The sequence below is a fragment of the Melampsora larici-populina genome (genome assembly GCF_000204055.1).
Source record: "Melampsora larici-populina 98AG31 unplaced genomic scaffold MELLAscaffold_89, whole genome shotgun sequence".
In the NCBI taxonomy this organism is placed as follows: domain Eukaryota; kingdom Fungi; phylum Basidiomycota; class Pucciniomycetes; order Pucciniales; family Melampsoraceae; genus Melampsora; species Melampsora laricis-populina.
In genome coordinates, this window is record NW_006768853.1 from 202,475 (window position 1) to 230,213 (window position 27,739).

Sequence of the window (27,739 nt, forward strand, 5' to 3'; positions counted from 1 at the left end):
CGACTCACAAGACAACTTGCCAATCAGAAGTGGGAAATGCGAGTTCAGAGTCAGTTTCCATCTCGCTTTGCAAAACTCTCTTGAATAAAAATTGATAATCGATATACAATCGTTGATGAGCTGTAGGTCAAGAAACGATGTGTGGTTATAACACCTTTTGACCTCGATCGTGGATCTCGTTGACTGTCATCTGATTATTCTCAACAAAGACTGACGATATAATGCAAGATATCAATCGGTGATTGCTGTTGACCAACCGAAAGCGTCCTCTAAACTTCGTTCGTCATCCCAAGAACTTCACGCGGTGCATCCTGTTTTGCTAGCCCCGCACAAGGACGGGGCCACTCAGATTCAGCATACATTCAGCCCTCAAGGCTCACTTTATGCAAGGAGCATTCGACTTGTTGACAACAAAAGGAACCTGATGGATTGGCCATCGACGTTACATGCTCTCGTTGACGGACGATTTCGCTCAAAGGACAAACACCAGAACATCATCGTGTAATCAACAGCAAGGCCAGTCCGAAATGAGAAACACACGGCGTTGATACCGGCTGAGTAGCTCAGGAATATGAGGAGCATGATCAAGCGCTCATCAATCAGTAATCACAACAGTCAGTATCTCATGAAGATGATACCCATTGATGGGCTTATAGCACTTCGAAAGGTCGCCTCCAACGTGCACAGAATCAAAAAACTTGAGACGGTTCCCCTAGCTAGCTTCCGTTTCAGCACTCAGCAAGGGCATAGAAATCCGCTTGTAGTTCGAAGGACAACCTGCTCTCGGCTGTTTTGGACCAGAAAACTTGCAAGATTTTCTCCACGTTCCTGACCGGCGAGTCTTCAAACATCAATTCGATGAGACAAAGTTGCGCTCAACGTATGTATCGCTCTCTTACAAACAACACCATTCTGTGTCATCAGTATATTGCCCGCAATCCTCCGTCGATATTGCCTCTTCGTACCGACCGCCAAAAACTGCGTGGAATTTCTCTACCTGGATTTGAGAACGAGACCAAGTGGGTTGTCAACATTAGAATTTTGAGTTTGAAAGTTTTCCTCTCATCACCTAGTCATTCTTTTACATCCCTGCCGCTCATTCATCGCCATGAAGGAAGATCACGAGGAGAAACCAAAAAGCTCGCATGGGTCTGGGGCCCCAGAAAGTGAGCCAGAGCAACGAGAATTCAGCTCGATCACAATTCGTTCGGTTCTGGTCGGGCTGTTAGTCAGTGCTTTTGGCGCTGCTTCAGCGCAGGTAAGTTACAGTTCCAGGCTGTCATGTTTCGCGATTCTTGTTGACGTATCTTGGCCATACAACAGATTTTCATGTAAGCCATTTTTATTCATCTCAAAAGGCTAGTGCATTGAAGATCCGAGGTGTCTCTTCATTGGCCTCAGGTTCAAGCCCATAATGTTCCACGTCCACTCACTATTTGTACAAGTACGTCACAAAAGCGCTATTATTCTTCACAACTAGAGATGTCATTGAGAACGACGCTGATATGAGCTTGTAATCATGGTTTCCAGCTGGCGTGTCTTACCCTCGGTCACTTGGCTGCTCATATACCAGGTCCAAATGCTTGGAATCCCGGTCCATTCAGCATTGTCTGTTGTTCTTGCAGCTCAGAAATATGTAATCAAAGCTGACATTGAAAACTGACATTTGTAATGCATCTGCATCTTTTGATCAATTTTTAGAAAGAAACCACCTTCAGCTCAGTCATGTCTGCTGCAGCTAGTGCTGGTGCCTTTTCGGTAGAAGTGAGGCACTTTTCCAAAAGATAGACATCTTCTCATACAGATTCGATATTCAATATACTGATAATACCTTTTTCTTTGAAAGATGATTGGGGCGCGCGCTCTGCTATTCGATGAAAAGCCGCAAATGCTTTACTCTTTAATGGTCATGTTCAGTAGCCAGATGATAGGCTATGGTTGGGCAGGGTAAGGAACACCAGTCAAGATTGATTGCTGTTTCACAAGTTAATCTCAGCAAAGTCGTTCTCCTGAAAATCGTTAGATTGCTGTGTCCTTTGTTGGTATTCCCGGAAAACGTCGCGTTTCCATCAGTATTACCATCGGTGGCATTATTTCATTCAATGTACAAAGCAAGCGATCTCAGAAAAAAACAAGTTTCATTCTTCAAAAATGCATTATTAGGCATTAGCATCTGTATGTCGATCAAATTAACATTTTTTCGCGATTTGTAAAGCGGGATGAGACTGAGGGTTCATTCATTCGATGTAGATGAGATATTCCCGACCTACATCGCCCCCTCACTTCAAGCCATCAGCCCATGGTGTTTAGCATTGCCTTCTGTTCCTGCCGTCTCTCAATTATTTGGGGGGAGTCAAGTTGGTCAAGGTCTTGGTTTTCTATCTCTGAGTTTTGATTGGACTGTCCTTGGTGCAGCTGGACCTTTATATACGCCCCTCGAAGCACAGGTACGTTTACCTAACACAACACAATCATAATATAACTCGGGCCTTCGAGAACAAGACTGGATGATCTGACCGTATGAACCTTTCTCAAACAGTGTAATCAAGGTGTGGCTTATATAGCGGCAATTATGCTGTTTTCTATCGCACACAAACACAACTGGTTAGGTCAGTATAACCAACACGTAAACTCTGTGGGCTTTTATTGGATTGACTGATGGGAATCTTTCAACTTTTGTACGCTGACCTGAAGGTGGAGGGAAGCTTCCTTTCATATCATTCTCACTTTTGGATCAAGACGGTCAAGTTTACAAAACTTCGTTAGTAATAAATCCAGACGGCACAGAAAACACAAAAGCAATAGCCCAACTAGGCATGCCGTTCTTTTCTACTACATATATTTTGGGGAAAGCTTTTGTTTGTTTTGCTGCTTCTGCTGCTTTTACAACTGCCATCTTGAAGAAATGGAAAACAATTGTTTCTATGGTTCGAAGGGAAGAGCTTTCAATTGATCCTGATCGCGAAATTTGTAGCAGATTAAAAGATTTTCCAATGTGGTAAGTGAATTGAAGTTTTCCTTACTATGTGTGGTGATATTTGACATCTTTTTTCATCACAAATTGGTTCTTGTTCAGGGGATTTGGAGCAATCGCGGCTGTTGCGGTTGCCATAGCCTTTATTGCGTTAGACACAGGAAATTCTGGACTCTCTAATTTTGGACTCATGACTGCTATATTGATTTCATTTATCTTGAGGTAAGACTCTTTATAGTCCATTCCGAAAAGGCGACAAGTTTTTGTTTGATTCTTATTGAAACATTCATCTCAGTCTAGCATCGGGATTCTTCTACGGTACTACCGGAGTTCGTCTACACACGTCCCCAAGTGAGTCCAGTCATTCTGTCATTTTATGTTATAAGTGAGATAACTAACATCTCCATATGTACCAGTTGTGCAAATGCTAGGGTAAGAATTAAGTAAAACTCATTGCATCCAAACGTGATCAAAGCTGATATGATCGCATCTCACATGCTTCATATCTTCCAGTGGACTACTATTTCCGGGAAATGCAGTACGTGCTCCATCATAATTCATGAATATGGTGAGAAAATTGAGTGGCAGTTGACCAAGCGCGTATCTAATTGTCTAGCTTGGTACAATGTTCTTCACGATGTACGGGCTTTTGAACTTCTTGATTTTTTTTCCTGCGCTGAGAAGCTTTACTTCTGATTCATCAACAACAGCTTCGGGGCTTCGACAGGTTAGTAGCCTATATTACTGTCATAACAGAACATCTGTTGATTGTTTCCGATTTCCAGCGTCTCAGTCTACTCTGATGCTTAAAGGTACGCAAAGCTATTTTTTTATGTAACCTAGTTTTCAATCATTGTATCCTGATTTATTATTCGCACATGATGATGGATTTCTCGAACCTCTCGAACTAGAGTTGAAACTGTGGGTCATTCATGAAAGATAATCTTCATCAATCTATTGAAATGGCCGGAAACTGATTTGTTTGTATAGGGGACAATACTTACACATGTCATCAGTGAGTCTCCTACCGTAGAGACACATCTTGAGCTTGATCAAAATATATTTACTTGACGCAAAAACTTATAGTTTGAAGTAGTGATTGGACAACTGATAGGAACGTCAGTCATTTTGAGCCAACAAGTTGATAGTAAAATGAGATGAAGCTAAATTATTTTAATGAAAATGTTCAATCAACATACATCAGGGTTGTGGGAGTCTTTGTAAACTTCTTTGTTATGCTTAGCATCATTACTTCTCAAAGAGACGCATTGACCTCACCTTCTGGGAATGGAGTTTTCTCTGGACTTCACCTTTCTTCATTTGAAGCTCAATCCATCACGTATGAAACCATATCCTATCATCAAATACTAGGCATTTGTCCAGGTTTATTGAGCTTGTGTCTCTTGGCGGAAATTTTTCTTGAATGAAGTTGGGGGATCTTTGGAAAGCATCTGTACACACATGGAGGTTTATATGTAAGTGATCAAACAATTTTCAATATGTGTTCTATCAAGCAACTGCTAACCGAGATAGTTAAAATATCAAGTCCTTTGTTCCATATTGTCTCCTAGCTGGCTTCTTTGTGCCTATACCATTATTTTTCCTTCATAGAGAATTCCCTAAGCTTCACCTGGATAGGTTCAACATTGCTCTCTTTGCAGGAACATTTTATGAGTGCATACAAGGTAATTTTGGTGCTCACTGCTGTTATGAGATTTGGCTTCACACTCACATGAAACTTGCTTGTTCTCCTTGGAACCATCAGGTGTGACCAGTGGATATACCCTCAAGTTGTTTCTTGGATTCATGTCACAGTTCTATTGTAAAAGATACCACAATGCATGGTGAGGTTATAACCCTTTCTCAACTTTAATCCATACTGACTAAAACCAATTTGGGAGAGAGCTCCAGGTACAAAAATTACAAGTGAGTGCAGTATCATTTGGTTCAAAGTGTGGACACATATTGAACACCTAATTCAAATAACCACTTTGTTAGCTACATTCTTAGTGCTGCACTTGATGGAGGGACTCAAATTACAATAGTATTACTCACATTTCTACTTCAAGGAGGAGCTGGGGTTACTGTGAATTTCCCTCAGTGAGTCATTTCATTCAACTGCTGTCTGTGATGGTTTTTGACCATTGTGATCCTTGATCTTTCATATGCAGTTATTTTTTAAACCCTGCTCATGGGCCACGCGACTACTGTTATGCTGATACTTTAGATAAAACAGAATGAGTCAAACCAAACAACTTCTTTTTTGATTCTAGATACCCAGTATTCTCCTATATATATCACTTTATTTATAGAAATCTTTCCTTGTTCCATATCTCTGTTTTTTGTAAGCCAAGTTTGAAAGGATTGTATAACAAAGGATGCCCATTGATTTGCATCTTGTTGTGGTAGTTTGTAAAGATCTTATTTACTGTGTATGTAGGCTGTTGAACTAGAGGTGGTCTGGTTCCCTTCTGACCATCTTGGAGTCTTGTAACAAGCAAATCATATCTCTGACCTTCTCACTCATCATTGTCCATCCATACTTTATCAAGGATGATAAGGGTTGGAAATTTCTTGGGTGATGAAGAAAGCTCAAAGAGAAAAAATAAGGGAACTCTACTCTTCTCTTGATGTGGTGAAGAGCTCAAGATGATGTTTATCATATGAGGGACTGAAAGCTGACAAGGTGAATACATGTGATATTTTACAAATGGAGGATTGTTCTCAGAATTTCATATACACCATGAGGCTTTGCATGGTCTGCCGGTGGTTCAAACTTCATGGGTATCAATATATGGCAGGTCCCTATAGGATTGCACCATTACATAAATGTCACATTTTTCATTCAGTTAGGATGAGTGTGGAACATCATCAAGCAACCACAGAAAGACTTCACTTCCTTCGAGTAAATGGGAAAACAATGTCTCTCGATCCAGTCACCCTAACGGAGAAGAAGTCGGCTATTCATTAATTGCTCATACTGTGCCGTGACTGCCATCCACAATTCGCTTACTTGAAGACCTCACGACGTTTGTGCGATGATCACTTGGAATCGGGATAGTGGGAAGATTCCCAGAATCAGGAAAGCTTGCGATGTACTCCCTCTGTCAACGTAACTCGATCGGATGTTGATCAATTGCGGTCAGAGAGACAATCACCAGAAGGATTCATATGATAATTTTTTTCTACAGACTTTTCACTCACAGCTGGTGATATCAATCAGTGTGATATAATTTTGAGTGCGTAAATTGAATTTGTACACCATGTGATGAGCATGATCAATTTGCCCTGCTCAGGTTCAGAAATCTTATATAATCTCAGCGCATGACTGATGATTCTTTTGTGAACGCGTCCCTATTTTGTCTCAGCATCTCATATTAACTTTCGTCATCATCCAAATCATTTGTCAAATTGATATACTCACCATCCATCATCATCATCCCAAACATCCAAGCCTTTTTTTCCAATTTTTTTTCCACTTCTCAAAATTCAACTTCAACAAAAAATGGTTTTACTGCCAGCTGCTATCTTATCCATCGCTTCTTTAACTTCAGCTATTTTAGGCTTTCGTTACACAACTTCACTTAGCAATGTTGAAACTGAGGCGGTTTGTGTTTTCTCATCTGATCCATCAATATCGATATCTATTCCGTTGCTAATTCTTTTGTCTTGACTTTTTGTTAGCCTTCAGTTATTATCAATGATCATGTGATGATACCTTTCTTTCCTCTTAAGAATAAGGTTGTAGCGCCTGTGCTTAGTACTCGTCGTTCAAGTACAGATTCAACTTCTGGAAAGGTTTGTGAATTCTTCCTTGACTTCCTCTGTTCCTATGAGATTCGGTTCAAAATATAGCTGAATAGTCTTTCCCTGACATACGTTCGATTTTTTTTGTAGCGTCGTCTCATAAATGCCATCAATGAAGTTTCCGATACTTCAGATGCTCATACCACAATACAACATTTAGATAATCTGACAGAAATGTTAATAAACTGCGATCAATTATTATCTAAACCAAAACCATTTGGTCATATAATCAAAACGGCACCAATTGTAGGATGTTTAATCGGACTTAATCAAAAAGTTCCAGAATCGATTGATAATCTTTCAATCATGACACCTTTTAATGATCATGAAGCTCTTCGAATCATCAACGTTCTTCAAAATGTTAGTACACTTCATTCCACCTCTTCTTTGAAAATATCCTTGATTGTTTTATAAACGAAAGGTTCTGGAAATGGCTAATTGTTGATTAATTGGCTTTTTTATACCAAAGTTTGTTTCCACTCAACATTCATTATTGTCTACTATAATTGAAAAACGTGGAAAGATTTATACTAGACCTATTCGAGTTGCACTTTTAGATCTAGAAAGTGTAGTTGATGTAAGTGATGAGATCTTCGATTATCAATCTTGTTGTATCCAAGAAAAAGAACAGGATCTAATGAGAATTATTTCTTGATTATTTAAGCAATTGACTTATGCTATTATAGATTTAATTCCTACTAGACAACCGGAAGGTAGTTCAGCAAAAAGTGTTTTAGATCGATCTTTCAATCAAGCTATCAGGATTTACTCTTAGTTTCTTATACATCTTGTGTTTTTATGAGCTTCTATTTTTCTTCTTCTTTTCCTTTCTTTTTCTTTTCTACTTCCTGAAGTGGGATTCTAGTTTCTTTTTGAACTCATTGGTGTTTTTTATTTGATCTTGTTGCTGATATCTTTGGACCATTTCTTTCACTTGATTCGGTTTGTAATTGTATACGTGGAATTTGTTGTTAATTGTGATATTACATTCTTTGAAATTTGTTGTTTTGTAGTGATTGTGAGGAAATTTTTGGAGGAAACCCCACAACGGCTAAATTTCCACTGGATATGCACCGTGCAAGCTGGAATCATCGCCATCTTTTCAAATGACTGTTGCATGATTACTATATCTTGGCGATCTCTCTGCAGTCATTTGGGTGGATTCTTTTTCATATTCTGGAAATGACTACCTATGACATCCTAATAGTTTGCTTATGAACCGATGAACATTCAAATGGCCAAAGTTCAAGTCATAATTGCTCAAGTGCTGTCACCTACTTTAGATTGGTGTTTTTTTGTATCTAAAAGACCAAAATAAATCAAAAATATTTCATCTCATAAAAAATTGCTCAAATCCAACAACAGGATTAGTCAATCATTCCTCTCCAATGTAGCTTTTCTCAGCTGCATCTTAAGCCATTTACAGTGAAGGATTAAGCCAATAAACTCAAATCATCATATGGTCAAATCTTGAACTTTGTAACAAGTTTTTGCTGATCTTCTGACCTGTTTGTGGGTGCACCAATAAGTCTTTCCTATCTCAAAGTTACAATTTCTTTACACTTCCTGGCAATGAAATACATATGTTTGGTCATACAGCATAAAATTAGCACATATATGTGTGATGGAGTGGACACTGAGGGATTATGGGTAAATTGAGATTTCACAAGGTCCTCATGCAAGTCCAAACAGAATAACAACAGCATACAGCATGAAATAACTATAGAATGCTAGTGTTAAATATAAAGCAATACTACCAAAACTTTCCATCTTTTGCATTTAACCATAACCATTGGCACCATTGCCAGTACCACCACTAGTGACATTTTTCTTTGACTGTTTTCCTGCTTCTTTGGATGACTCCTCTGCACAAGCTCCAGACGAATCAGAGCCTTAAAAAGGGTAGAATATATGAAGAAGTTTTTGGCTTTCTGCTCCATGTGAGCTGTTATCACCAGTCTCAGATGATGTCTCCTGATCTGTCAATGGATTATTCACATTCTATGATGACTTATATTGATCTTCATATGAGCTACCTCCATCTTTTGACAAATTATCTCTAAATTCAGACAATTTAGAGCCTTTGCAGAGTATTTGCTAAAGTGGAAATGGAGGGATTAGTACCAATATCAGGAACAAAACAGGGGTTAGTCCAGCATCAGAAAAAGTCCTCAAAGAGGAAAATTCCATACCTTGATCAGAATGTTTGTCACCTTGTACTTTGGGAGATTTGTTATCCACTTCCACCTTGTCCTCTTCTTCAGATGTTATGAAGCCCTCTAGTGTCCCTAATAAAAGGCAGAGGTGATCATGTATGGAGATAAAGAAAGATATAGGGTTGAATCCAGTGTTAGGAAAATGTGCCAAGCGTAAGTTTTCCTCATATACCTTTGTTTCTATAAGATTTAGGATAAGGATTGCCTTCTGAGGCCTCTTTTGGTTGAGAGGTCTCAGAATTCATACCAAAGCTTCCAATTCCTGAAAGACCTCCAAGCCATGGAAAGCTTCCAAATGCCCTCCTGGCCAGATGCTGATGTTGATTGGGTTGCCATGATGGGTGGGACATTCAACTTTCCAAGCAGATGAAGTACATACACAACTTATTTTGTCTCTAAACTAAATGAGAAGATGTTCAAAGTTGCTCACAGAAAATAATTAGCAAAACAGTCATGCAGTTAGGACTTGGACACTGTGCAGTGTCAAATGAGGAAGAAGCTTGATCATGGCTCACCACACACATTTCAAAAATCAAATACTATATATATATGTCAAGTAGATATTTAGTTAATCAGATATATGCCTGTAGACATATACATCAGGTAAATAACTTTGTGATGAGGAAGTGGAGGAAGTGGTATAAAAAGTCGAGGCAAAATGCTGCAAGCAACATGAGACACAAATTCCTGAGAATCAGATGTTCTGAAGACGGAGCAAGAACCCTTATGCAAAGACAGCATTTCATCCTTGAATTCCATTGCCATCTGTTCTGTTTGGCAAACATGGCCATTTGAACATGAGGGTATTCATGACCTGGCGGTATGATCTCCATCCCTCACCGTTGATGTGGGTGATCTTATAAACAGTGATACCATGTGTCATCAATTTAAATGAGGTGTCCCATTCAGACATACCAGTCACTCCATTCTCATGTTGCATCATCTACCAGAAGTACCATTTTGGAAATCCCCACTAACAACAAAGGATTTCGCGACTCAAATCTCGAAACCGTTACTATCAAAATCTGCAAGTGTGGTGGTCCTTGTAAAATTGCAATGTGGTGGGCCTTGCATAGTTGCAATGTCATGATTCAACCAATCTGTTCAACCGAGGTGCAAAATAAGTACTGGACTGCTGCAATCCAATTTTGCGCCTATCGCGTCCTCAACCTCTTTTCTCAAGGTGTCAGAGTTCAATCAACCGGAATATGAAGAAGCAACCTGATGCGCAAGCTTAACAAAGTCCCTCGCCAAAGGCCCGAGGCTTTGTTTGCCTGATGCGGCTCACTGGTGCTCTGGCTTCGAGTTCGACTGCATTTGTGAAAAGCAAACTCGCACAGCAACCGGCAGGACCGAGAACTGCAATGAGATTTCAGATTGATATCATAGCGTTCCGGGAATCCAGGCGTTTTTCTCAGAAACTTGAAGGGATCCGCAGCTTGTGTTCGAATTGAAACCATGGACGGTCAAACATGTGATGAGAGTTCTTAAAGCACGATCATACAAAGTCTCATCGTTAATCACCGCGGGACAGTCGGTCCAAAATCCGAAAGAGCTTATGCTAGCTTATGTAAACCAACTTTAACTGTAAAGTTTCAACTCAACTACAAAATCACTTTTACAATTCATTATCAACAACAACAATAACATTTTACTATTCATTTCAATTTCACACTCAAATCAGCAACCTCGCTTCGACTGTCGATCTCCAAATCAACCAGAAATGTCGGCTACCGACACTTCAGCTGGATCTGCAGCTTCTGGTTTATTATCTCAATATCAACAAAAGTTAACTGCTGTCACTACTGGTGCTGTTCTCATCCAATTAGGTATCTTATCCTATCTCTCAAAAGCAACTTCATTTCAGAAAACTTTCATACTCACTACTTTGTTTTTTATTTTGATGTTGATGGATAGTTTTAATGTTAGCATGCTCACTTGGAACCCTTTTAGCATTCTCAATCTTACGACCCAAAAACAAAATAGTTTATATGCCAAAATATAAATATTCACAAGAATCAAAACGACCACCTAAATTAGATGATGGATTATTATCATGGTTATCACCTTTAATCAAAACAAAAGAAGATCAATTAATGTCAAAGATTGGATTAGATGCGATCATCTTTCTAAGATTTTTGAGCATGTGTCGTTGGATTACTGGATCTTTAGCTATCTTAGCTTGTTCGATTTTGATTCCTTGTGATTTGTTTTATAATTTACGTAAAGCTACGGATCAATCTTTTTCTACTAATCGTTTGGCTTTAGTGACTATTAGTAATATACGTGGAAAGTTTGTCTGTCTCTTCTTATTTCTGATCAAACACTTTACCTATCACTAATGAAATTCTTGATCCTTTTGAACCTCTAGTTTTTTATATGTCCACGTTGTATATGCTTATATAGCTACTGCAGTAGTTTGTTATTTGGTTTATATCAATTATAAGGCTGTGCTCAAATTAAGATGGCAATGGTTCAGGAGTGAAGACTATCAAAACGCGTTATACTCACGTTCAATCATGATGACACATGTTGGTAAGTTCTAATCCTATCCATCTACCAAACCAACACCGTATCATCTAGCTAAATCTTCATTTACGCGTCAAATCCATCAGGTTCAAAACATATGTCAGATGCAGGTCTTCAAACACTTTTGACACAACTACAAATCCCATATCCAACCACAGCTGTCCATATAGGTAGAAGAGTAGGAGATTTACCATTCTTAATAGAACATCATAATCAAACCGTTAGAGAATTAGAACAAATCTTAGCAAGATATTTGAAAGACGGTCGAATTTCTTCTAATCGACCTACGATTCGAATCAATCATAACTTATTGGGTTGTGGTGGTAAGAAAGTGGATTCGATTGATTTCTATACTAAAAAAATTAAATCTATCGAAAGTAAAATCATCAAAACTCGTCAAGCTATCATGGATCGTAAACCTGAGAAGTAAATTCATCTGTTTTTGTGTGATGGCTTCTTTGTGAGATCACTTATGAAACGACTTTTGATTTTTTTTGTTCTTTTGAATGAACAACCAAACAGTTACGGATTTGCTTCATTTGCTACTGTTGCATATGCACATCTAGTAGCCAAGAAACTAGATGATCGTCGAATCAAAGGAGTAGCTCTCTCACTCGCTCCACCACCACACGATATCATCTGGACAAATTTAACTAAATCAGATATAGTAGCTATCAGACAACGTATCATTGGTCATGCCATCTTATCAGTCGTGGCTACACTTTATGTGATCCCTTTACTGGCTTTGGCTTTGATTGCTAATTTGGCTAGCTTAACTCAATATGTCTCTTTCTTGGCTGATTGGTCTAATGCTAGTCCTCCTACCTTTGCTGGTCAGTTTGGGTCATTTCTCTTAAAATCGGTTGGGATTCTTGGATCGTGGCTAAGATTAGGTGGTTTACTTTTGGGTGGTGATGATGGTTTTTAGCTGCTGCAGGTATTGCTCCTCCGCTGCTTAGTACACTCTTACAATTGGCATTACCTATGGTCAGTCTCTGTCATACTGTTCGGTTTCCTTGCTTGGATTTTAGGCGCATATATTGTGTTTATGATCTTTATCTCAGTTCTAAAAACCTGTATGATTCTTGATGACTGATATACTTCTCCCTTTACCAGATCATGAGAGCGTGAGTATTCCATTTGACGTTCTCTTAGGCGTCTTGAATCCAAATCCCTCACCATCCGTCCTAACTCGATTTTGAATCTCATCTAGGCTTACGAAATTTCAAGCTGCAACTACTTATTCAAAATTAGATAGAGCAGTCCTTGCAAGATATTTTTCATTTTTAACTTTAACACAATTCTTTCTTTTTTCACTTCTTGTAAGTCATACTTTATTTATTTTTTCTTATGATTTTTTTTCCCAAATGAGAAACATTAAATCAATCCTTTTTCCTTTTTTGACCATCAGGGTGTTGTATTTTCTACTGTTGCTGAAGTCGTAGTTGAAGTAGGTAAAAAAGATAGTATTGAAAAGATTTTTCAAAATTTTTCAAAATTACCTGATAAGATTCAAACTACTTATATACAACAATCTAAGTTGAGTAGTTCGTTTTTGTTTGCTCATCTCATTCATAAAGTTTAAGATAAAAACACATAACTGATTAAACAAAATTTTCCTTTAGTTATTGGCTTACTTGGTTCCCATTGAGAGGTTTCTCAGCTGTTTTGGATTTAGCTCAAATCGTTTCTTTACTTTGGATCTTTATTCGTACCAAGATTTGGGGACGTACACCACGTGATATTAGAGAATGGACTAAACCACCAGAATTTGATTATGCGGTTTATTCTGCAAATATGCTTTTAATGCTGTTAGTTGCACTTGTTTGTGAGTGATTAGTGTTTGTTGGTTTGTTTTTTCAAGAAAAAAACACTAGATTAATATCAAATAATCAAGGCTGATGAAAACTTTGAGGTGTTTTTGAGGATTCAAAGATGCACCTTTGGCTCCTTTAGTACCTCTCTTGGCTTCTGTGGCTTTTTTTGCTAGTTCTTGGATTTATAAGTATCAACTTATGTATATCTCTGTCACTCGTTGTGAAACTGGTGGAAGGTTATGGAGAATGTTGGTCAATCGGATCTTATTCGCACTTTGTTTGATGCATGGTATGTTTTTACCTCTTGGTTCTGGGGATAAGAGTTGGTTCAAAATGCTCATTTGTGCTATTTTTTTTTCGAATAGCATTCCTTTGTCTTACGATTGGACTTCAACTAGGATGGGTGAGTCTTTTCTTTGAATTGGCTTTGATTCTATCACCACTCGAAGGATGAATGAACTTGAATTGAGTGATGTTGTTGTTTATCTTCAGATGAAATCGATCACTACCCTTCCACCAATCGCAATCATCATTGGCTTTAAATTTTTCCTAAAATCGACATTTGATTCAAGATTTACATGGTATATACCCTCAGGTGCTGAATTAGAAAGAGTTCATCAACATCATGCAGATGCAAGAAAGAATCGATTATTAAAACGATTCGGACATCCATCACTTACAGCAGAATTATTTACACCTATGATTCATAAAGATCATCAATCGTTATTAGGAGTGATTTATAATGGTAGGATTGCAGAAGGATCAGAGGAATTTGAAGGAGAATTTGATGAATTTAGAGGAGGATCAAGTAATTTAGGTATCAAGAATTCATCAACTTCACCACCTGCAGCTTATACTGGTGGATTGAAATTCGCTGCGATTGCTCAACATGATTTGATGTATTCTAAACAAGAATATTTAAGAGAAAGAGATGAAGATGAGATGTCAATTGGATCTTCAAATGCACTTGGACCGAATGGATTGAATACCGTCTCTTCTACACAAGATTTAAATATTCAAGGCTATATGAGAGATGGACCTGGATTTGGAAAGTTTAATAATGGTAGTAGTTCGATGATCTTAGCAGGAAATGATTCACCTAAAAGTTCGTATCAAGAAATGCCTAAGATGGAAAATACTTATGAGATGTCTAGAGTTAGAACAGCTGAAAGTGAAGCTCATGAACAATTATTGTTAAGGAATAGTATGATGAGAGATGGATCAAATTATGGAAGTGGGTTTGGGTAAGTTTTGTTTTGTTTTTTCAAAATCTTAAAGAAAGAAAGAAAAAGAAATGGGTTGAAAAATTGATTTCTTTTTTGTCTTTCCACTTTTTTTGATTAGAACACCTGATTCGTTTCATAGAACTTCTTCTCCTTCTTATCTTTTGAATAATCAATCTAATTCTTGGGAACAACCTTCAGCTTACAGAGGTGAAATTCGAACTGAATCGCCTAATCAGATGAGAAGAACACATGATTCAACTTATGGAATGTCACCTTCTTATCAACAACAACAGCAGCAACAACAGCAACAACAGCAACAGCAACATTATTACCAACAACATCATCATCATCAGTCTTCCAACTCTTGGGAAAGACCTCCGGATCGTTAAGTGGTTTATTTTTTGGTTTTTTTTGATACTCGAAAGGATTCGTAGTTTTTTTTCTTTGAAGTGTTTTTTTTGGTTGAATGTGAAATTAAGGAAGTAAAAGGATTGAAATGTTGAAGAAGACAAGGGGAAAAAAATATGTCAAGGAAAGAAGAAAAAAAAATCTATATATGTATCATTTGTTTTGTTTAATTTATCTTTTTAATCTACACCATTATTTTTAATTAATTTATCTTTTTTTTTCCTTTTTTTTGAATTTTAAATCTGTTGTGTTTTTTTGTTTTTTTTGGGAGGGGTGGGATGAAATCTTATAATGAAAAATTCACGTTAATTTATGAATGAGGTTTCTTTTTTGAAAATTACAGGGGTTCAAAAAGGTTAAAGTGTGTAAGGGAAGAAAAAGTCAAAGGAAACTTAAAGAAAAGAAAGTAAGTTTGGTTTGAAGGTCTTTGCTTTTCACAGGCTGTGTTTGTCTTTTAGAACATCAAAGAATAGATTCGAGCTTGCTCGACTTTTTTGCCCACAGGGCGAAACATAACACTAGCGATTGATGGCTCGAAGGTCGATCACGAACAATCATGTACAAGTCGATCCCGGAAAGCTTGGCTTCTCAGGCTCAACTTTTTGGAGGACCTCTCCTATCAAAGTTCAAGATCATATGAGTAACCTCATTCTTCAACTTACTGGGGCACATGGATTCAGAACTCGCACACCTTCATATGAGGTCATGAAAATCCTTAGTTCTTGACAAACCCTTGCCAAAATCTATCAGCAAAATTACTCGATCCTGACCAAATTGAACAAAGGACTCAAGGTGATATATAAGCTTAATTCCTTAGCTTCCTATCGATGATCATGTGAGATAGAACGGGCGATTTGTTGTGATGATAAAGAAATTGACCTTCTGAAAGGCTCTTGTCGGCGTCATCAGCAGAATGAAAGCAAACATAAGCTGAAATGGCTGCGGGGTTCGACCTCCGTTATCAACGCTTATAGATCCTAGAAAGCTAAGGAAGGGGTCACCAGACATCAAAGTTGAGTCACTAAGCTTTGGATAAGTAAGAATTTTGCCCTTATAAATATCAGATCTATTCCCATCTCCCCCATCCTCCATCATCCAGATAAAATAGACTGATAGACTGATATTGAAATCCTGAACATCATCCAATCTTTAACCTTTTTTCTTATTCAATTACAAAAAATCACTTTCAAAATGCCTGCTGATCGATCAAACAAACGAAGTTCTTGTATGTCAATTATTTCTATCTTTGTTATTTGTATCTCTTCCATATAGTAGTACTCTTATTGACTCTCATGTGCTGAACGGAAAACGTAGTTTCTGGTAGAACTTCTCCATATGGTGAACCGCCTCGAGAACAGATAAATCCAGAGACCAATGAAGAATGTATGCAACGGGGGAAAAGTCGCTCAGCCTCCGGTATGTACCAGAGTCCCAGAGATATTATGTCTTCCCGATTGCTTTTCCGCCAGGTTAATCATACAAATCTAACGTTTTACTGTCTTCTGCATTGAATACCTACTGGTCTGCTTATTGTAGTGAGCAGAACTGAAATCCAGAAACCACGTGGGTCTAGTCTCTCCTTCAAACAAAGGCACAGTGAAGATCATCTTTTGTGAATCGTCGGTTTTGCTTTTCTTGGCTCTCAGCGCGCAGCAACCCCATGAATCCGGGCGCTCGAGGTATGTATCCAGATGATCCCGGAGCTCAACGAACACCACCCAAGATGTTGAGGTAACCCATCTGACCGCACCTTCTATGTCTGATTTTATCACAGGGGTCACAACTTCATCTGCAAGAGATACTAAACAGTCAAACCGCAAGGTACCTGCAGGGCCACAACATCAAAGTTGGCGATGATACCTTTCAACTCGTGTTAAAATGGTTCATCTCTTGACCTTCTTTTGTGACGCAGACACAGATGGTCAACTTCCAAATCATGCAAGTTTTGTCCCAGCGATGCATTTGAGGCTTGATCACCCTACATACAGGACACCACTTCCTCGGGCACCCTCGGTCGCGGAACAGAGAAAAGGTGAAGCTCAGCCTCTCGCATGTATTCATCAACTATCACATCACATAAGTTCCTTTAGCATCGAGATGTTTGGAAGACGATTTTTAGATTTTTCATCTCAACTACGCATTTATCTCATCACCGTAAGAAACAGCACTGATCTAATATTTTTGTAACCTATGTAGCTTCAATGGTTGCTGGAAGGCAAAGCACACAGAATCAGAGCTTGCCAGCTTGCCAGAATTGCCCTCTCACTCCGCTTCCTTCAGCACACGTGACATTGACACCGCCCCCGGGATGTCCCCTCCGAGGTATGTAAAAGCTTTTGCAATATTATCTGAGAATGTATCTACCGTGACCCGTGCTCGAACTGCTCAGAAGTTTGTTTGTTTTAAATGGGTCAGCTTCAGTGCCTATCGATCATGCAAGGAAACAGACAGCACCTCAGGCCTCAACTTCAAAGAGCGTGCCGTTGGATAAGAGTTGTACACGGCTTTTCACTTTGTCTCCAATATCACCCTATACTGGGGAGAAAGCTGATTCGGTTATTTTTTAGTGGGTGGGAACTTCATGGGTATTGAGCGGCCCAGCATGAGCCAACCCAATCTCGCAAGCCGGAGTCCTCATGTTCCGCCGCCCCTAGGGTCAAACTTCATTCATGTCAATAGCCATGTTTTCGGACGTGTGTAAAGTTTTTTATTATCAATATGATTTGTAACCTATAAATCGAGAAGAAAATGTGCGGAGGCTGATTGCTTTTTCACGCGTCCAGCTGGGCAATTCACCAATAATAATATCCAAATGAGTGTACCTTCGAATTTTAACTCGCAATGGAATAGCAGCAGTAAGTTTTATTTGACCCCTCGCAAGATACATGTATGTACTTTGAGCGATGATATTCATCTGATCCCTCCTTCACACCCGCTCTGGACCGAAGGATCAGCTTCGAGCAATGGTATGTTTTTCACTATCAGAACTATATAATTTGTAACTTATAAATCGAAAAGAACTGAGTGAATGTTGATAGGTTTTTACAATGCAGCTCGACAATTCCCCGATAATACTCAAATGAGCGAAACGCTGCCTTCTGATTTGTCCTTTCAATTGAATAGCGGAAGTTAGTCTTTTTTGACACTTTGCAAGATATACGTATCTGCTTCGAGCAATTGATATCCATCTGATACCTCTTTCAGACCCGCTCAGGCCCCAAGGATCAGCTTCAAGGAATGACTTTTTGAACGTTCCAGCACATGGAGGTTTTCCGTTCGTCAGTACCAATTTCCAGGGTACGTAGACTTCGTCATATCAGGTTCCAACTATACTGATTTACGAAACTTGAGATTGAATGATTGAGTATTGCCCCTTTTTGATAACTCAGCTGGATCTTCGACTGGTGATAGGCTGGGATTCGGAACATATGTACCCCAACCTTCTTCCTCTTATGGCCACCCTCACTTCGAAGGTAACCGTAAATCTTTATACTTTTTTCAGCTGACCGATATTATCGTTGGACGTTACCTCAATAATCTTGTTGATCTAATCTATAGGTTCAGGATACCAAAATACAATCTACAGTCCTATGGAAGGATTCAGTGCTGCAGCCCCACCTGTCCCTTATGCGCCACAGATGATAGGTATCTCACCCCTTTGCTATGAATTTTCAAAATGTGAGTAGACTTATTTTGGTCAAGTTAGAATCAGATCTTGCAATCCGATGGAAATTGAATGCCATTTGTTCTGGTTTTGTTTATGAATCAGCTCTCTTATCTACTGCAGCTTCAAGATTACCAACTGTACCACCAAAAGAAACCAAGGAAAAGAAAGATCATTGAATAACATGCAACAGATTGTAATTATAAAAAAATCTATTCAAGATATTTGTGAAGGTGTGCAAGTTGAGAAATTGCATTCACCAACATCATCATTTTTTGATTTTCCTTTTAGTTCTTGGTCTTCTTCTGAGCCTTTATTGTAGTAGACGTGTAGTTCCAGTTTTTTTTTAGAAAATCGTTCATTCCATGAGACGGTTTGCGGAACTTCAAATTCTCCTAGCCCTCTATCTCATCATAGTTAGAACTGAACCATATCCACCTGAGCATATCAAAATTCTGGTGAGATAGATGAAGCTATAAACCAAAGGGGATTCAAATTAAAAGTACAAAACCAATACAAGAATTGGCCGCTTCAGTGCAAAATTGCTGATAAGAAAGCCAGGTGAGGTAACATCCTTTACATCAACTGGTTTATTTTGTCTTTGTTCGGAATGGGCATTCTGTGCATGGCGTGCCTAACAAGATGAATCTGGAGACCACATATGTGGCTTTTCTCCGACAGAAGCAAACGTTCTCTCAGTCTGCAGGATAAGCTTTAAGTCAAGTTTCTCAAAAACAAGACCACAAGACCCCGCATTGTGAAGCCAATACGCAAAAGGTGTTTCTTCGGGTCAGACTTCGCTGCAGTCCCTGAGGTCCATTCTCACTGAAACGAGATCCCACTCAAACTCTGACATAGACTAGTCGCAGTCTCTCAGAGCTTGATAGAAAAACCACATAATACTCTCAGTCCGAAGGCTTCGACTGCCGGAACTTCCGCTTCCCAAGACAAGATGTCGCTCATGATATCAATCAGTCTCAGCTTGTGCGACGCAGTCATCAAGCTCGACCAGCAAACTATGTAAAATGAATCTTTCAGTCAATCCGGATCGAGAGCTCTTGTGCACATTGAGATTTTCGTCTCAGGTCTGCGCGAAACCTGGTTTGAGATACAGACAAGATTTTCCCCTCAATGATATTTCCATGTGTCCCGTGAAATCAAATATAAATGATATGATTGGAGCTTGTCGAAAAAACTCGCAACTATCGTTCCACGCCACTCGTTGAAAGTCATTCTTTTCAGGCGACACCGTGTCGTGAACTTTCTCAAAATCTGATACCACACCTTGAGTCTTTACTTCTGCTGGATACTCACAATGTCATGGCCAGAACTTGATATTCCACGTGGATCTGCCCTGGAAGCCGATTTGATGCTTCTCAAAACTCGCGTAAGTGCATTTGTAAACTTTATAAATTTCTGAGCTAACGGCTTTACATGACTAGGTCAAGCAAGTTGTGAAATGGTATATCTTTGCTTTGTTTGCGACGTTCTTATGGTTGTCAGTATCTTGGAACATAACCCCTCATCCTATCGAGTGAGTTCGGAAAAGAAGCATTACATCCTGGTATCCAAGGTTGACACATTCTCTATGCCTCCTTAGCATGATAAGCTCTTTTTTGTATCCGCTTGCCCCGCACGATACGATCTCGTGCCCTTACCCTGGGCCATCCAGGCAAGCTGCCTGCAGAAGAACACTCACTTTTCAATTTGGGGAAGGGAATTCAGTTATCTCTGACTTGACACAATACGTAAGCATATAAATCACATAGATAAGCTTTTTTGACTGACTTGATATATTGTGAGATCAGGCACGAGCAGCTGCGTTGGCCAGAAGATTGAACTATAGAGTACTCATAGATGACTCAAGATGGAAGTACGGACGCTTAAGTGTAAGTTGCTCCTCGAAAATTGATTATGCGAGATGCTCGAAACTTATTGTTGGGATCTCCAGGACTACTTTGAAATGCCAGAAGCTGAATGCGAGACAACAGAGAAATCAAGCCTCATACACAAAGTGATTATGGGAGATGACGGATGGGAATCAGAGCCACATATTATCGCAGACAGGTGTGCCACTTTGTTCACTCATCAGTTGTTTTGACATTTGAATGTAAATTGTGGCCATTCAAGAACTGACCACATTCGTGATTTGAATCAGTACCATAGACTTGGACAAGATCTTCACTAAAGGGATGAGTATCAAAAATATCTCCATGGAAGAGAAGTTCATTATCTTTGATAATCGATCAAATGAAAGAATACCGACAATCACCCCTACAGGAAGCTGGTGGTCAGATGAAATGGTCTTCGAAGAGATCAAGAGGGTTTGGAGACCAAACAACAGAATAAGAGCACAGATACTTCATATGGTATGGCTGATGCAATCTAGTGACAGTTTAGACTTGCCTGCGCACAGGTTGTGGCTGGCCAGACCTGGGAGGGCTTCATATTTCCAGAAACGCAAGACGGTCACCCTTGTACCTTACTCCCAAAACATTGATGAAGATTCCAAGGAAATCACGAGAGCTCTGGAAACAGAAAGACCGAACATAAGCGCATTATCTTTCAGTCACAATGACGCATCCAGCCCATCATCAGTGTTGGTCATCTTATTCTGCAACACTCAAACGTCAAAACTAGTAGAGGATCAAAAGGAAAAATTTTCTCAATATGCTACATCGAGAGTGATCACTACACCTAAGATTCATGATAAGGGCTGCTCAAGAAAATCTGTCAACAATACAAAGGGAGTGGATTCAATCGGCGAAGAAACAGATATGATTATCCGGGACTTGATATATGCTAACGAGAGTTCTGTTCAGATTATATGCCATACAGCAGATATTCATTGTCGCTTCTTGCTGTTGATCTCCCAATTTCAGCTTTAACCACATCGAATTTCTCAGCCTGAACAATTGTTCTCGTCCAAAGAACTCGCAGAAAAGTGGTCGAGTCCAGCAAATAAATTGATGTCATTATACATATTCTACATGGAGGGTGTATCTACACATTGAGAGCATTAGTTTCTTCAGTACTCTCCGATTGGCAGGATAGTCATGTATCTATCATGAATCATGCACCTACATATATTACACTTTTAAAATATTACGCTCCAAACCTTTCTTGATTTCTGACGTGGACAAACTGCATATATATGAAGTCAGATGAAGTTCGATCAGTCTTTCGGGATCTGGAGCCGGGCCTGGTTGATAAAATTTGCACCGCTGAAGACATAAATCTTCAGTCGGAACCTGACAACTTGAGATGCATATATGTACATATTTGAGGTATAGAGATGAAGGCTACTCTGTGCTCACCACTGGATGTGGGACTGGTCTCAAAGTCGAGATTTTCTTCAACACAAAAAAATGCCACTGCCTCTTTCCAAGAGCGCGTCGGGTAGATCGGGCAGAGTCTGCTGGGGTCGGGTTTCAGTCCTATATCCCACGACATGGCACAAGCGCGGCGCGCAGCTTAGACTACATAGGCAGATTTCCACTCGCACCCGGCTGCATCCTCATCGTTCCTTGTGGATGCTTGAGCCGGTGGAATCCAGCGAGTCTGTCCATTATAGGTATGCAATTCATACTTTGTGGATGCTGAGCCGGTGCTATCCAGCGAGTCTGCCCCTGTCTGCCCATACCGGGCACGGCCCGGATTTCATTAAACTCATCAAAGTCCCACTTAGGATTTCATGATATCGAATCAAAAGCACTTCAAAAGCAGATGCCTTGCCGGCGGGCGTGGGATCTTGTCAATGTATATGATTGAGTTGCGCTTCGATTGATTGTTGACTCGTGGTACGTACTACGAGATGTGGAATCTGGATTGCCAGATTGAATTCTTAAATTAACGTCTGCTTGGACGAACTCACTGACGACAGAGGAAGATACTTATTTGATCAACAACTCCCTACAACTCCGTTTATGCCGCCGTTCATTGCTAGAATCCGCCAAACATACGACCTTGAGATAGCCTAAGACGATGATTTCGCAAGAAGAGTTGAATTTCATGACGATGGTGCTGATTCTTCCTCGGTCGGAAAATCCATTCGTGGCAGCGGCAACCCAGTTGAAAAAACTCTGCAAGGTCAGCTTTGTGGATTAATCAATCTGAATGTTACCTCCACGCAGCGTATAGCGTACGCTGAAATCAGATCCTCTTGTCTATTCAAGCCGCCACGAATGGTCGCATGGTCCGGGCCTATGCTGCTATGCTTCATTGTGGGATATGTTTTGTAGGTCACCGCCTGCGAGATGTCGAGAATGTGCTGATCTGCTGATATGCGTTGTTCGGACCTCAGGATGTATCTACAGTGTCTGCATCTGCTCTACATGAGAGTGAGGTCAAAAGCCTTCAAGCTGTTCCAACTAACACTGCGTCAGTTGGTATCGGTTACACTTCTGATGAAGATCGATAATGACCATTCCTTTGTCTTCAGTGGGGCTTATTCGCATCGACATGCCGTCTACGACCGGGGTTGTATTCTTCCTTTATTGCCCCCGTGAGTAGTTTATCCACACATCCCAACATCTGAAAGGAACACGCAAGCTCATTGAGTCCTTTTTGAAGTGGCCGTTGCCGATCTAGCTCTAGAATTTCGAGTAGAGATGGGTGAGCATGACATGGTCAACAAAGCACCACTGTTTGCATGCAAATTCTTGGTGATACTTTCTTGTTCTTGGTAAGGGTATTTCTTGGATATTCAAGGATTACAAAAACAAAGAAGCTCAACGTTTCCCTCTACAGGTGTACGTGAACCCTGATGTCGCGATACCATATGCACACAAATGCCATACTTTTTCTTACCTGTTTGGTGTAGCTTTCTTGTGGGTATGCATTTGTCAGTACACCGGCAGATACGCGGAGTCATACTCGTGGTCTGAAGATGTTCAATCACGACGTCGACTCAACTTTCCCTCAGCTGTTCGATGGGGCTTGAATATTTCATTTCTGGCGGCATCATTGGTACCAATACGTCCGTAATTCAACTCGCGTTTATTTTTCCATGATCACTCACGACAACCGCGCTGACCTTCAGTTATCACGTTCGCTCAAAGCCATCTTCGTCTGGGGTATGGACAAAGTGAATCGAGACTTCAAGGAAATCAAACGGATCTGTGAAGCTGTAGCAGATACATTGGAAAGCACGGCGCCGAACTACAATTCGACCTCATATAGTCCAGTGCAGTTGCTGAACATCTTGAATCCCGCAAAGGCGTTAGCGCCACTCAGAGTAAGCCAGAGAAACTCTGATTACGACCCGTGGATCGAAATGAAGCTTACTAAAACCCACCGGGTAATGGCCACAGAATGATATTGGCGTACATTCGCGGATTGTGCTTACGACTGGGCTAATTGATCTATGCCTGTTGGCCTCTGTGAGTGAACGTTTTATGGAAATTGGCTATCTACAACGCCGTTAGAAACGGAACACTGATGTAAACGCGATCTTATGATAGCTGTATTTACCTTTGCTGTTGGTCACCTTGAGAGACATACGTCGGCGCACCGAGGATCTTTTCCACTCATTCCCCAACACTGATGATCCAGAAGCGGCCGAGCTTGTCAAGATTCATAAACGACTAAAACAGGAACATGTCTCTCTGGTGGCCTATGCTTTTGCGGCATATTTCAGCACGATGATGTTCATTCCTACGTTGGCCTGGGCAGTAAGTATTCCCAAATGCGTATCATGATATGAGTGTGGCTGATGATACGTCCAGTTATCATACCCAGGTCTCAATTTTGTACAAGACAAGAATTGGCTATTAGGTTTGCAGATTGTGAGTGAGGTTAGAGTGAACTACCACATGGGAGCATTATGCTAAACAAAATCTCCAACTTACTAGGGGATGCATGGTCCTTTTGCCATCAGCGGAAATGTGTAAGGGTTTTCTAAGTCTTTGTTCAACTCTCCTGGGACCTTTTCTGACAAGATTATGTTGTTCATCATCAACTCCACGAAATCTTATTCTCACAGAATTCTACTCATCTTGAATGTTCAAGCAAGAAGACAATTCAAAATATATCAAGAAAGGAAAAATATCTGGCCTGTTGACACATGCCTCTCTGAGTTTTCTAAGTAATTCAAGTTTTGGATATGTTTTTTCTCGAGTCTTCTTATTTTTTACTTACGTCTTAATCACTCCTCTGAATCATCAACGCAAGAATCAATTCTGATATCTCATGATCCTCAACTGTTCAGGGGTTAATGAGATTACAGTCTCTGTTATCTTATCTATCAATTTCTTAGATCCGTGCTTCCAATCTCATACAGACATTTAGATACATCCAAAAAATAGTCACATATGGTATTATATCCATTCCACATGTGCAAAAACACCTTCTTTGTTTTGTCTTTGTAAGACAATTGTGCTAAAAGTAAAAACATGTCTTAAATTCAAGACCTTTGCCACAATAGGCATAACAGGAGTTTCCAAGGAACTTATGCAGAGAGGCACCCCTTTGAGTTTATACAATAAGGAGTCTCAGATTCATATCAGACCCAGTGACTGAACATCACCATACTTTGAAAGTTGTTTTGAGTCTGCTAGAAACTGGTGACATGTAAATTAGAGACCAATGGCTCCAAAAAGGGTTGAAGTCTGTAGTTGCCTGCTTCCAGATCAACAATGGATTCCAGGTCTCAAGTGCCTCAGCATTTTGAGGCACAGGATATGAAAAACTTGAATACACAACTACATAACAAAAAAACCTGATTGCAAGGTGAGCAGAAAGCACGTGGCAGAAAGGGCTCCCAACAAAGTGATGCAATATTAAAAACAGTTTCTTTCACATCTTGACCTATTGTGCTATCCCATTATAAAGCCTGGTTCTCTAAAAGATAGGCTGGGGACAAATTTATGAGTCCGCTTTGAACTTGTATCACAGGAAAGATCCCTGTCCCATGTACTTAACAGCTTATCTGCCACAGCATGTCAATAGTAGTAACTTATACTGGATAGCACACTCAAAGGATTGTAGCAAGGTATAGATGTGGATGTCCACGGGAGCTCAGAAGGGGAAGCTACAGTCAAGACTCTCCAAACACATAGCTTGCTAAATGCAAGAACCCTCCAAAGTCATAGGGTATGGCTTCCATATTTGTGGTACAGGGCAAAATTTGCATTGAACCCCCTATCCTCTTGATCCATAACAAAAAGGTCAGAAAACACTGTTTTTATCCCCACTAGAACCACACTTTTGGCCTGAGCTGCACATCAAGGTTGAATGATTGGTTTGCTTAAGGGTGCATTGCCCTTTAGAGCCATAATCATTATAGCTTAAATGGAGGTTTCAAAACCCACATAGACATGGTATTCAAAAGTTTTTTCAAAAGAGCCATACAATTCATGGCCTTGGAGGGTGTTTTCAAAAAGGCCATACATCTATGTTATTGGAGGATTTTTCTAGCAAATACATAATCATACCAAAGCCCTATAATTCTATAGCACAGGGTCTCTGAATAAGGGTCTGGCTTCAGGGATTTTGACTGTAATTCACCTTTCAACATGGCCTTTGTATGGCCTCTGAAAAGCTTGAGATAGGTCTTGGAAAAAGGAATACCATTGATATGAAATCATTTGCTGGACATCCTCTGATCTTTGAATTATGGTCAAAAGAATACACACTGTAAATTATCTGTTCCACAATCCATCCCTGAAACAAAATGAGGTCAAAAAAATGCAGAAGTGATTTTTATCTTTGAAAAAGATCTTCTGTCTTTCTTCAAGGCAAAATTACTCTTAAAAGAGACATCACTACCAATCCCCCCACTGATCCATTTTCAATTTTTTTCAGACCTTTAGGAGAGAAAACTTCAGGGAGATTGCTCTCATAAATAAAGGAATGACAAAGAGAAAGTAGGGAGATTAGTACTGGTAGTGTTAGGGGAGCAGAAAACAGAGCAGAATTCAAAGACTTTCTTAGGACTTGGATAGACTGTGACAACAGTACTTATATGCACATGTGTTGTCAAGGTCATTGAAATACATGTTCAAAATCAATCATATCTTGTCTGACTCACATACCTTTCCCATGCACTATTTCAACTTTTTACACTACTCCAAGTTTCAGAAAGCCTCCTGCACCAATTGTACAAATCCCAGATCTACTATGTGGCCCATCCTATAACACAAAGCCAGTATTGGCGCTGTAAGCTCAGTTTAACAGCCCCCAAATAATATCAGCATACCCTAAGGCTAGCAGTGTGGACCAAAGTCTAGGTGCTATTCACACCAGTTTTTTTGTGGGGATATGATCAACATCCTACAGATATCAAAATTACATCAGATTGAAGTGACTGGGCTCTTCAAATCATACCCATCCTCCTATATTGGGGTGGCTAGCAGCTAGCTAAAGGCCAAACACAAGAACAGGCAATCAACCCAAAATAACAGACACAAACACTATAATTGAAAGAGCAAGATTGGTAGCAACAATAAATCCAAGAATTATATGTATGTCATTATGAACTAAAGAGTTCACATTCCAATCTGTGTAAATAACAGCTGACCTATAACTATAAACCCAATCTTTTGTCCAGAATGTACTTTTATCTTGTCTCTGAATTGCATAATTGATGATTCAATTCCATCTCAAATGTCATCCTCATGATTTGGACTTTTCACTTAAATACAAGAAAAAATCAGGCCCACATAAATCTAACAATTTTGCCTTGAAATCAATATAGTTTCCATTGATACACTTGTTCCATTTGGGAGCATGATATTACTCAAGGTTTACTGCAATATCCTCTCTCCTGATCAGTCGAGAACTCCATATAAGCTCCTGGAGGCTCCTACAGCCTATGATACCATCCTCGCCAGCTCACAGGATGTGATTCACTGAAATCACACAATTGCAAGATTGTGCAGTTTGCAAGCTTGTGCAGTCAGGCAAGCTGGGGGTTTAATCTGATCATTACATAAAATGTCCCGGTTGAGGGTTGGGTGTATAGAGCTTGCTTGAAGATATGAACATGATTCCAAGGGACAAGACACATCCCCTGGTTAGATGCCTTCCCACAAGTCTGGATGGAGTACAAATATCTGTAATGATGTTGAGGATGGGTTTATGCTGTTGTATGTGCTTAC

General features: G+C 39.7%; 7 protein-coding genes across 7 annotated transcripts; 6 read left to right on the forward strand and 1 right to left on the reverse strand.

The window, feature by feature from the left end:
• Window positions 1-409: 409 nt before the first annotated feature.
• On the forward strand, window positions 410-5,215 carry MELLADRAFT_118560 (uncharacterized protein; the record flags this gene model as incomplete). The annotated part of the gene is made up of 22 exons (XM_007418333.1): window positions 410-1,166; window positions 1,230-1,258; window positions 1,531-1,608; window positions 1,702-1,764; window positions 1,847-1,947; window positions 1,997-2,175; window positions 2,251-2,447; window positions 2,540-2,609; window positions 2,854-2,998; window positions 3,077-3,196; window positions 3,270-3,325; window positions 3,391-3,406; window positions 3,488-3,512; window positions 3,591-3,701; window positions 3,760-3,786; window positions 3,886-3,895; window positions 3,965-3,989; window positions 4,061-4,092; window positions 4,586-4,659; window positions 4,740-4,818; window positions 4,973-5,074; window positions 5,146-5,215. The coding sequence occupies 15 exons, from the start codon at window positions 1,109-1,111 to the stop codon at window positions 3,775-3,777; spliced, it is 1,266 nt and encodes a 421-aa protein (XP_007418395.1).
• A 1,264-nt stretch (window positions 5,216-6,479) lies between these two features.
• Window positions 6,480-7,556, forward strand: MELLADRAFT_113633 (uncharacterized protein; the record flags this gene model as incomplete). Its single annotated transcript, XM_007418334.1, has 5 exons — window positions 6,480-6,581; window positions 6,659-6,772; window positions 6,872-7,141; window positions 7,251-7,358; window positions 7,446-7,556. 5 exons carry the CDS (start codon window positions 6,480-6,482, stop codon window positions 7,554-7,556), a joined length of 705 nt encoding a protein of 234 aa, XP_007418396.1.
• Window positions 7,557-8,560: 1,004 nt separating this feature from the next.
• On the reverse strand, window positions 8,561-9,347 carry MELLADRAFT_113634 (uncharacterized protein; the record flags this gene model as incomplete). Its single annotated transcript, XM_007418337.1, has 3 exons — window positions 8,561-8,673; window positions 8,974-9,069; window positions 9,170-9,347. 3 exons carry the CDS (start codon window positions 9,345-9,347, stop codon window positions 8,561-8,563), a joined length of 387 nt encoding a protein of 128 aa, XP_007418399.1.
• Window positions 9,348-10,720: 1,373 nt separating this feature from the next.
• MELLADRAFT_113635 (uncharacterized protein) lies at window positions 10,721-14,958 on the forward strand (the record flags this gene model as incomplete). Its single annotated transcript, XM_007418335.1, has 14 exons — window positions 10,721-10,826; window positions 10,915-11,290; window positions 11,369-11,532; window positions 11,613-11,952; window positions 12,049-12,359; window positions 12,455-12,513; window positions 12,643-12,653; window positions 12,740-12,848; window positions 12,938-13,065; window positions 13,152-13,354; window positions 13,462-13,632; window positions 13,709-13,746; window positions 13,836-14,587; window positions 14,688-14,958. 14 exons carry the CDS (start codon window positions 10,721-10,723, stop codon window positions 14,956-14,958), a joined length of 3,039 nt encoding a protein of 1,012 aa, XP_007418397.1.
• Window positions 14,959-16,168: 1,210 nt separating this feature from the next.
• Window positions 16,169-18,820, forward strand: MELLADRAFT_69396 (uncharacterized protein; the record flags this gene model as incomplete). Its single annotated transcript, XM_007418317.1, has 11 exons — window positions 16,169-16,202; window positions 16,292-16,393; window positions 16,624-16,656; window positions 16,752-16,798; window positions 16,966-17,009; window positions 17,174-17,299; window positions 17,723-17,943; window positions 18,016-18,105; window positions 18,182-18,274; window positions 18,536-18,655; window positions 18,765-18,820. 11 exons carry the CDS (start codon window positions 16,169-16,171, stop codon window positions 18,818-18,820), a joined length of 966 nt encoding a protein of 321 aa, XP_007418379.1.
• Window positions 18,821-19,956: 1,136 nt separating this feature from the next.
• On the forward strand, window positions 19,957-21,529 carry MELLADRAFT_69397 (uncharacterized protein; the record flags this gene model as incomplete). Its single annotated transcript, XM_007418318.1, has 6 exons — window positions 19,957-20,028; window positions 20,084-20,175; window positions 20,314-20,389; window positions 20,450-20,530; window positions 20,593-20,708; window positions 20,800-21,529. 6 exons carry the CDS (start codon window positions 19,957-19,959, stop codon window positions 21,527-21,529), a joined length of 1,167 nt encoding a protein of 388 aa, XP_007418380.1.
• A 1,096-nt stretch (window positions 21,530-22,625) lies between these two features.
• On the forward strand, window positions 22,626-24,532 carry MELLADRAFT_113638 (uncharacterized protein; the record flags this gene model as incomplete). The annotated part of the gene is made up of 9 exons (XM_007418336.1): window positions 22,626-22,730; window positions 22,945-23,021; window positions 23,083-23,145; window positions 23,566-23,623; window positions 23,683-23,877; window positions 23,954-24,022; window positions 24,104-24,313; window positions 24,368-24,427; window positions 24,494-24,532. 9 exons carry the CDS (start codon window positions 22,626-22,628, stop codon window positions 24,530-24,532), a joined length of 876 nt encoding a protein of 291 aa, XP_007418398.1.
• Between the last annotated feature and the right edge of the window lie 3,207 nt (window positions 24,533-27,739).